The sequence below is a fragment of the Macadamia integrifolia genome, chromosome 3, assembly GCF_013358625.1.
Source record: "Macadamia integrifolia cultivar HAES 741 chromosome 3, SCU_Mint_v3, whole genome shotgun sequence".
In the NCBI taxonomy this organism is placed as follows: domain Eukaryota; kingdom Viridiplantae; phylum Streptophyta; class Magnoliopsida; order Proteales; family Proteaceae; genus Macadamia; species Macadamia integrifolia.
In genome coordinates, this window is record NC_056559.1 from 33777496 (window position 1) to 33787135 (window position 9640).

Genomic DNA, 9640 nt, shown 5'->3' on the forward strand with positions numbered 1-9640 from the left:
GAGCTTCCTCAATTTCAGTATTACATCAATTGGTATCAGAGCATGGCAGAGAATGAGTCACAGTGGCCGCCACCTCCACCTGATCCAATGGCAAAAGTCATTGAGATGCTTCAACAGCTCTCTACTGGACAGAAGATCATAAGTGCGAGGTTGCAATCACTTGAGAATCAAAGTACTACTCCAATATGAGGTAGCAATGTACCATTCGAAAGGGAGGACAGGTATCAACTACAATCTGCTGTGCATCGTCAACATAGGAGAAGTGCTGAAAGGGCACAACAAAGAACCCCTACAGCACCACCTACCTTTGAGGAGCATGTAAGATCTTATTTCAATGGTGATCTTGAAGCACCCCGTCGACGTGCTGATGAATCACAGAAGGTCAAGCTTGAATTAAAGGAGTTCAGCGACAAGCATGATTCCCAGGTATTTTTTGATTGGTTGGTTACTTTAGATAACTACTTTGACCGGTTTGAATTATCTGAGTCGCACAAGATGAACCTAGCGCATACTAAGCTAGTTGGGTCAGCCCGCGAGTGGTGGAGAACCAAAGAAAAGGATCTAAAAGATCATGGTAGATCTCCCATTACTTGGGAAGAAATGAAGTACGAGTTGGCGGGCATGTGCCTATCTAAACATGAACGAAGAATGTACTTCCCTCCACCCGAGTCCCCTTTAAAGTCTTCTTTAGATTTCCAAAAACCACCCACTGGTGACAAGAGCATGAAAGAATTAACAGACCACATGGCCATTCTTGTACAATATGCAAAGGAGCAACATGAGAAGACACCTCCCATCACCGAACCAAAGTCAGAAGTTGAGGTTAGTGTGGAAGAAATTCCAACAATTTCTACTGTCAAAGAGGGGTTAGACAATGATGATCCCATCATTGAGACTTATGTGGAAGAAATCGACATTGAAGACATTGTTCTTGAAAAGTTGGAGCTTATCCCTCAAGTCTTTGCCAAGGAGATTACCAATGTTGAGGACTCTATGGATTCAACATTCACTACCTATATTGATTCAGAGGATGATCATGTAGAGTTCATTATGCCACCATGGTTCTTTGAAGAGAAAACTCCACACATTAAAGACTTTATCCCCAACGTTCCTACATCACTCGAGTTTTGTTTGGGAATGGTTAAAGCTGCTACTCACATGTGGTTTCCCCCTCATCACTACAAAATTCGAGGGCGAATTTTTTCAAGCTGGGGAGAGTTGATGCAGATTTATCACCAAATTGGGCTTGTTTTCTTAGGAATAAGTCTATGGTTGGGTTGTATGCATGTTGGGCCTTTGGTCCAAGGGTTTTTTAATGTAATAGGCCACTTTAATAGTTTAATGAGCCTAAACCATAGTAACTAATCCCGTATGCATACCTATTACCATGGTTTAGGCTCATTAAACTATTAAAGTGGCCTATTACATTAAAAAACCCTTGGACCAAAGGCCAAGGTGGAAAAATCTTCATCCCCCACCTACCAAAGGTGGAAAAATCTTCATCCCCCACCTACCAAAGGTGGAAAAGTCTTCATCCCCCAACTACCAAAGGTGGAAAAATCTTCATCCCCCACCTACCAAAGGTGGAAAAGTCATCACCTCTTAAAGTTGGTATGGGAAAGTCTTCACCCCACCATTACTTACAAAAGTGAGTTGATTCCCCTCCCCTTTTCTAGAAAAGTAAAAAGGTAAAAGTAAAAGTAAAAGTACATTCTAAACACTTATTGACCCCATGACTGGTTCAACTAATGAACCAAACCACTACTAGACCAAAACATGTAAACCATAGTAACTAATCCCGTATGCATACCTATTACCATGGTTTAGGCTCATTAAACTATTAAAGTGGCCTATTACATTAAAAAACCCTTGGACCAAAGGCCCAACATGCATACAACCCAACCATAGACTTATTCCTAAGAAAACAAGCCCAATTTGGTGATAAATCTGCATCAGAGTGCTTATTGAGTATTTTCCCTATCTTATGGTATGCAACCACCTATGCTGTTTTTTGTTTGGTAGAACCCTAGTTTTTGAACATGCAAAACTAGGGTGTCATCTTTTCTACTGCTATGATTACTGGAGGAGTGTTGGTCTGCATTTTATGAAGGAAAAAGTCCACTTGGAAATTGGAATGCCTTTCTCCTGCACTAGGGTTTGCTGCTTTCTTCCTTGCGCATGAGAATTCGCATTTATATGGGATATATTTTTGGTGCTGCTGATTTATCCTCCTCTGAACCCTATCTATCATGAGTTGATCATTGTGAAATTTTCGAGAATTCTCTCGATATTGAACTGTCTGTTGTCAAAATTTCAACCCCAATCGACAACCCCAAATACTATGCAATTTTAGGGTTTCTATTCTCTGATTTTTTGAGTTCTATACCCTGTGGCTTGCCGTTTCCGGTGATTTTGACTGTTCTTTTGGCCTTCCTTGGTTCTGGTTTGATGTTCTTGGCTGCTGGTTATCAATATTGACTGTGTATTGTAGGCTTGTTGATGCAGATTTATCACCAAATTGGGCTTGTTTTCTTAGGAATAAGTCTATGGTTGGGTTGTATGCATGTTGGGCCTTTGGTCCAAGGGTTTTTTAATGTAATAGGCCACTTTAATAGTTTAATTAGTTACTATGGTTTACATGTTTTGGTCTAGTAGTGGTTTGGTTCATTAGTTGAACCAGTCATGGGGTCAATAAGTGTTTAGAATGTACTTTTACTTTTACTTTTACCTTTTTACTTTTCTAGAAAAGGGGAGGGGAATCAACTCACTTTTGTAAGTAATGGTGGGGTGAAGACTTTCCCATACCAACTTTAAGAGGTGAAGACTTTTCCACCTTTGGTAGGTGGGGGATGAAGATTTTTCCACCTTTGGTAGTTGGGGGATGAAGACTTTTCCACCTTTGGTAGGTGGGGGATGAAGATTTTTCCACCTTTGGTAGGTGGGGGATGAAGACTTTTCCACCTTTGGTAGTTGGGGGATGACTTTTCCATTGTAACTTTAAGAGGTGAGGATTTTTCTACTTTTGGTAGTTGGTAGGTGAAGACTTTTCCAACTTTAGTAGTTGGAAGGTGAAGACTTTCCTACCCCAACTTTAATAAGTGAAGACTTTCTACTATTGTTAGTTGGAAGTTGGGTATGTAATGTTTTGTTGAGTTGGTCCTATAAATAGGGATCAATTGTAAGCATTCAAGGACAACTCAGAATTTGAAATCAAAGTTTGCTTATGCAACTCTCTTCTTGTGTTTGATCAAGAATCTCTTGTGTTTGATCAAGAAATCCCTTGTGTTTGATCAAGGTAGGTTGGTGTTTGATCCAGTCGATCCACCTTGCGGTGTGAAGCCCGGGTGTTATATTATTGCTTATTGTTCCATCTTTTTCATCTTTCAACAAGTTTTAGCAATATCCTATTCTCCATATCTAGAATTCCCTATTCTCTGAGAAAAGATCCTACCCTGGTACTGTTTTGAGCTTCCTCAATTTCAGTATTACATCACACTCAAAACAAAGATGAAGGGTAATGGAGTTACTCAGGTACTGAGATCAAAGCTCTGACACTATGTAATATAGTATTGGAACTTGAGATCAATACCTGCACATGAAGAAATTAAGAAGAGAAGTAGAATATTGAAGAGGAGAAAGAGAAGAAAGAGTGGAGACGTTACATTAATAATAAAATTCAGAATTACAAGTGAGACAGATTTGTGAAATTTACACATTAGGACAGAATTACAAACTTAATAGTAAAAAATACATTTGTGAAATTTACACATTAGGACAGAATTACAAACTTAATAGTAAAAAATACCCTGCCACAATAATATCTCTTAACAATATTAATGGATAAAATCGAATGAAAAGAAAAGGTACCCTAATTATAACATTTAAGAAAAATAAATACCCAAACAGAATATTTATGAAAAGTAAGGTACACCAAACCTAATATATCAAACATGAGTTATCTGAGACTTATTTTCTTTAAATGTTAGGTACTTAGGTACCCTAGCAATTATTCCTCCCCAACCACTCCCCCCCCCTAAAAAAAAAGAAAAAAAAAAAAAAAAAAAAAAAAAAAAAAAGAAAGAAAAGAAAATAAAAGAACGAAAGAACTACTAAAATTCTATTTTTGTACTAAATCCTCATGTTCGCCTGCATCACATAGGATATAAGTCACTACCTATATCTTCATCCAAACTAGACACTTGCTAGCTTATGACTAAGGAATTATTTCTATGTTTAGCTTAGCTCCTTGTCCAGATTTCTGTTATATAATATGATTTTTTTCAGAAATAAAGAGGGTATCAAAAGGGTCTTACATACATCAGTCCTTGTAATTGTAACCTTGCATACCAATATAGCTTGTAGAAATGCAACCCTAAAACAATGCAGAAAGGAATGGGAAAACAAGAACAAACAATCACACAGTTCACACCGATTTATGTGATTCGGCCAGATGTGCGAATTTCCACGTTGAGATGAGATGCTGCTTCACTACCAATAGAGAATAGAGTTACAGTGCTCGTCCTCACACCTCTATCAGGTTGTTTATAGAGAAAGAATCCTCGCTACAAATATATAGAGAAACCCTAATATATGAAAGTACAACATTTCCCCAGGGTTTTAAATATCGGTATATATCGTACCGTATCGGCCGATATGTATTCATATTGGCCCTTACCGACACGATACACACCGATACGACACATAAAATTTTAAAACCCTTTCGTATCGATACGTATCCTATGATATGCACCGATACACCACTGATACTTGCCGATACTCACTGATACGCACCGATACGTACCGATACTATATGGAAAAAATAAAATTGAGTGAAATGTACGTTTCGATATGTATTGGTACGTATTGGTGTGTATCGGTACGTATCGGTATGTATCAGGCGATACATACCGATACGGTGCGCTACAGTCATATAATAGCCAGGTTGAGTCATTTTTCAGAAAAACATGATTTTTTTAGGGGTTTTCTTTCCAAAGTTGCTGCTAGCCATATTTCTCTTTAACTAAAGTGGAAATCAAGGTTGGGAACAAGGATTTTACATTAATGGGACAACTACAAACCTTGAATTCTTAGTGCGATACCATCAATTTAGTGTTTATGCATAATACACGTTATCAATAGCTTTTTTTAACAAATTTTTATGCAAAAGTGTATAAAAAAGTGTTTCCTATCCATTTATGTGCGTATCTTTAACATATCTTAGCGTATCTCCGATACGATACGATACCCTCCGATACGTATCTTAATTTTGGCCGACTGATACCGATACTTTAATCCTTGCATTTCCCTTAAAACGAGTCCCAAATAAAAAAAAAATTGTGCTGGAGGCTTCACCCCAATACACCCTAATGTAGGGGGCCTCCTTCCCCCTTGCAACCCCCATGCTTGCTTACCGGCAAGTGGGACTGCCGTTATTTGGGGGGCTTCACCAGTACTTCCTGGATTAATTTGCAATGGAATACAAGACATTGTACCCCAGTGTAGCTGACTTCATTTCCCACACCAGTATAATTTGTTGGCACTTTAATGTGTTTGACAAGTTTTTTTACCTTGTGATGATTAGTCTGCCGCAATTTCTGATTTCCCTCTTTCATGACTATATAGGGAATTCTAGTTGAGAGGCCTCAACATGAGGTTGAATCTCTTTGATATATCCTTAATTTTGTTATTGATATGATGATATATACTTACCCATTTTCACTCCCACCCAAGCCCATGAAAATATTTTAGTGTGTGCCTTGAGTTCTACTATGTGTAATCAGGTTACGAACCATCATCATCAACTTCATCATTGGAGCTTATTAATGTAGAACTAGGATTGACAAATCAACCTAGTCCCAAAGCTGCAGGATACTTCTCAAAGAACAACCATAAACCAGCCCAATAATAGCACAGTAAATCAGAATAGGATAGAGATCACGTAAGAAACTAAACAAGCTGTCGATTCCAATAAATAGGGTTCTGGAACCAGATTATGGGCAGGTAAAGAAAGAGGCTAATAATAACTGAAATAGGACTTGAACCAACTATCTAAGCTTGATTAAGGTCAGAGAAATCAGGGGCACAACAGACCTCTCTATCAATTTCAGAATCAGATCTGAAATCTAGGTTGATTTCACTACAGGACAAAATTCAGGAGATCTCGAATATCTCCAGATTTGATGGTCAGAATTGGCCCAAACTAGGATTGGGTTTCAGCCTAGTGAAGGGGATGGTTTGACCAAAGTTTCAGTCCAAGGTGATGGCTGGAAGTGTCTCAGGTGTAAGGGAATCGATTAGGAAACTAACAGGAATTCTCGACAGAATTGAGAGTGATTGATTCTAATACCTGTAGAGCCTGGACAGATCTGTAGTACCTTGGATACTTGAGGGAGGAAGAAGAAGATAAGCTAAGGAAGAGGACCTCTCAGGCTTCACACCGTAGAGAGTCAACTGGATAAGACACCAATTTCATCAGCCTTGATTAAACACAAGACAAATCTCCATGGAGAAGACAATAGCAGCAACCATTAATTTGTTAATCAAAATCATTCTAGCTTTAGGAGCCTCCTCTTTATTTATAATGATGGGAGAGGGAATTACAAAATAGAAGGTTTCTTAAAAAGGAAACTGAATATTCCCTAAATAAAATAATTTCTAAAAACTAAAAAGGGAAATTTTCAGAAAAGAAAGTAACAACTAATGACTTGACTCAACTAATAACTTGATTCCTAAGAAAACAAAAATAACTTAAATTAAACCCAACTTAAAAAGGAAATTAATGAAAAAAGAAACAAACTAGTAATCCGGTATGCAATCTTAAAGCCCCTCTTTTAGGCCCATAAAAGTGGCCTATGACACTCAAAACACATGGGATCAAGGGCCCAACATGTATGGAACCCAACTCTAGGCTTATTCCCAATGGAACAAGCCTAGTTTGGTAAAGAATCTGCATCACTTATACTTTCTTGTTGGGTCAAGTGGTATATACGTGGAACACCCCTTCTTCCCCAAGGATTAAAGTATCGGTATCGGTCGCTGTATCGGTCGGTCAAAATTAAGATACGTATCGGAGAGTATCGTATCGTATCGGAGATACATTAAGATACGTTAAAGATACACACATAAATGGATAGGAAACATTTTTTTAAACACTTTTGCATAAAGAGTTTGTTAAAAAAAGCTATTGATAACATGTATTATGCATAAACACTAAATTGAGGGTATCGTACTAAGAATTCAAGGTTTGTTGTTGTCCCATAAATGTAAAATCCTTGTTCCCAACCTTGATTTCCACTTTAGTTAGAGAGAAATATGGTTGACAGCAACTTTGGAACAAAAACCCTTCAAAAAATCGTGTTTTTCTGAAAAATTACCCATCTTGGCCATTATATGACTATAGTGTACTGTATCGGTACATACCGATACTTACCGATACGTATTGATACTCACCGATACGTACCGATATATATCGATACTCACCGATACCTGCCAATATATACCGATACGTACTGATACTCAACGATACATACCAATACATACCGAAACGTACATTTTACCTCAATTTTATAATTTTCATAGTCGTATCGAGGCATATTGTATCGTATCAATGTGTATTGGTGGTGTATTGATGCATATCGGTATGTATTGTAGGATATATATCGATATGAAAGGATTTTAAAAATTTCATGTATCGTATCGATGTGTATTGTATCGGTCGGCTAAATTTAAGATACGTATCGGATGGTATCGTATCGGTATCGGCGATACTTAAAACCATGTTCTTCCCTATGTTGTTAGGATCGTAGTGTAGGGAAGGAAAGATCTAGACAAGGTTGGAAGAAATAAAAACTGAAGAGTTGGCTCTGAGGAAGCCAATACCTCCCTACTCTTGAGAGCAGATTAGAGTTAATTTTCCAAGCTGCGTTCTCCATCTTCTATTCAGGTATTTAACAGCAAAAAAAGCAAGGTTACACCCCACTACCTCACCCTATAACATCTCCTACCATAACCCTTCCAACCCATTACAAATAACCTCCCATGATCCATGGTCATGATCTGGTACACCACATAAAATGACCACTACTAAAACTAATATCTGGCTTTCACCCAAGAGACCATGTAGGTAACCTATGACTCAGTAGGTAACCCACAACTCATGCATAACCTCCCATGCTGACGTGGCATGTAACATCAAGGCTCTGATTTTGATCTGTTTAAAATTTTTTGCCAATAATATTTCTTGTTGCAAGTCTGCTGCAGCTTGTCGTTATAGTTACTGTCATCTTACTTTTGTCTATTGTTCCTTCTCTATTTTCAGCTAATCAACCCTGCTGAAACTTTCGGGGACATTGTTATAGATTATCCGTAAGGATCCATACCTTAGTTTCTAATTTCTTTTATTAAATATGTCTGGGTAAATTTTTTTTTTTAATTTACTGATTAGTAGAATGTTGCTGCAGTTATGTGGAATGTACCTCAGCAGCAATTCAAGCACTGGCATCATTTAAGAACTTATATCCAGGATATCGGAGAGAAGACATTGAAACTTGTATTGCAAAAGCTGTGGGGTTCATTGAAAAAATACAAAGACCAGATGGTTCATGGTCTGTAATTTCTTCTGATACTTTTGCAGTCATTAAAATTATATCATTTCTCTCTTGTAATTAGCTAGCTACTTGTATATTTAGGGCTTTGGTCATTTGATTGTGTATAAGTTCAAGTGGATGAATCCTACACTATTCTTTAGCAGTCCTTGACAATTTTCTTTTCATGTTTGGAGTACACGGTTTAATTGGAGAATCTTTGAATAGGTATGGCTCTTGGGCTGTTTGCTTCACCTATGGGACATGGTTCGGGATAAAGGGGTTGATAGCTGCTGGAAAAACCTTTGAGAATTGCTCTAGCATTCGGAAGGCTTGTGATTTCCTGTTGTCCAAACAGCTTCCATCGGGTGGTTGGGGGGAGAGTTATCTTTCATGTGTAAAGAAGGTTAAGTTTTTCCTTGAAATCTCCTTTTTTGCACCTTGCATGGAATGCTTATTATGTGAATTCCATTATTAACCATTTATTTTACTTCGTTGTAAGTTTAGCTATTTGTAGCATGCATTGCCAGAACAGGCAGGAAAAAATATCTGAGACAGGAAGTGCAATGTTTCTACAATAATGACGATAATAATCATCCTGATGTGAAAATGTGTTTTTAATACAAGCTGCCAGTCTAACATATTCACCATCCGGTCCATCCCTCCTTTATCTGGTTGGAGTTAAAAATGTGTGGGGTTGAAATTGGTTTTGCTAGTTGGATGAGCCTGTTAGGTACCGGCTATTGCCATTCCTAAATAAAAGAAAGCCCACAAGCTTCAGTGGCCATTTTTCCGATGAATGACATTTCATCTATAGTATCCTTGGGTCCAAATCCCTTTCGAAAGTCTTGTCTCGCAACAACCTAATTTTCCCTCTCTCTTAAGTTTTTGGATGCATATGTTATGTTCATGTTCGTAAATCTGAACATTCCAAACTTTGACCTACACACTTGAACACAGGCTGCCAAGATAAAAAATCCTAGTTTGTGAAAGAAGACCTCTTCCTATTTTGTTTTTTTGGCCAAAATTAAGTGGATCCCATATACACTAAAAAGCAA

The 9640-nt window shown here is 37.8% G+C and overlaps 1 protein-coding gene and 1 long non-coding RNA gene across 2 annotated transcripts; both read left to right on the plus strand.

The window, feature by feature from the left end:
• Positions 1–18: 18 nt before the first annotated feature.
• Positions 19–2652, plus strand: LOC122074388. Its single transcript, XM_042639211.1, has 2 exons — positions 19–1227; positions 2506–2652. The coding sequence occupies exons 1-2, from the start codon at positions 496–498 to the stop codon at positions 2650–2652; spliced, it is 879 nt and encodes a 292-aa protein (XP_042495145.1). The 5' UTR covers positions 19–495.
• Positions 2653–8248: 5596 nt separating this feature from the next.
• LOC122072679 lies at positions 8249–8877 on the plus strand. Its single transcript, XR_006138567.1, has 3 exons — positions 8249–8364; positions 8460–8603; positions 8811–8877. It is a non-coding gene; the product is annotated as an uncharacterized LOC122072679 (long non-coding RNA).
• The last annotated feature ends 763 nt before the right edge of the window (positions 8878–9640 follow it).

Coding starts and splice junctions, on each gene's coding strand:
- LOC122074388 (XM_042639211.1), top strand. CDS start 496: ATGAACCTAGCGCATACTAAGCTAGTTGGGTCAGCCCGCGAGTGGTGG. Junction 1,228..2,505: donor GCTGGGGAGAGTTGATGCAG/ATTTATCACCAA, acceptor TTGTTGATGCAG/ATTTATCACCAAATTGGGCT.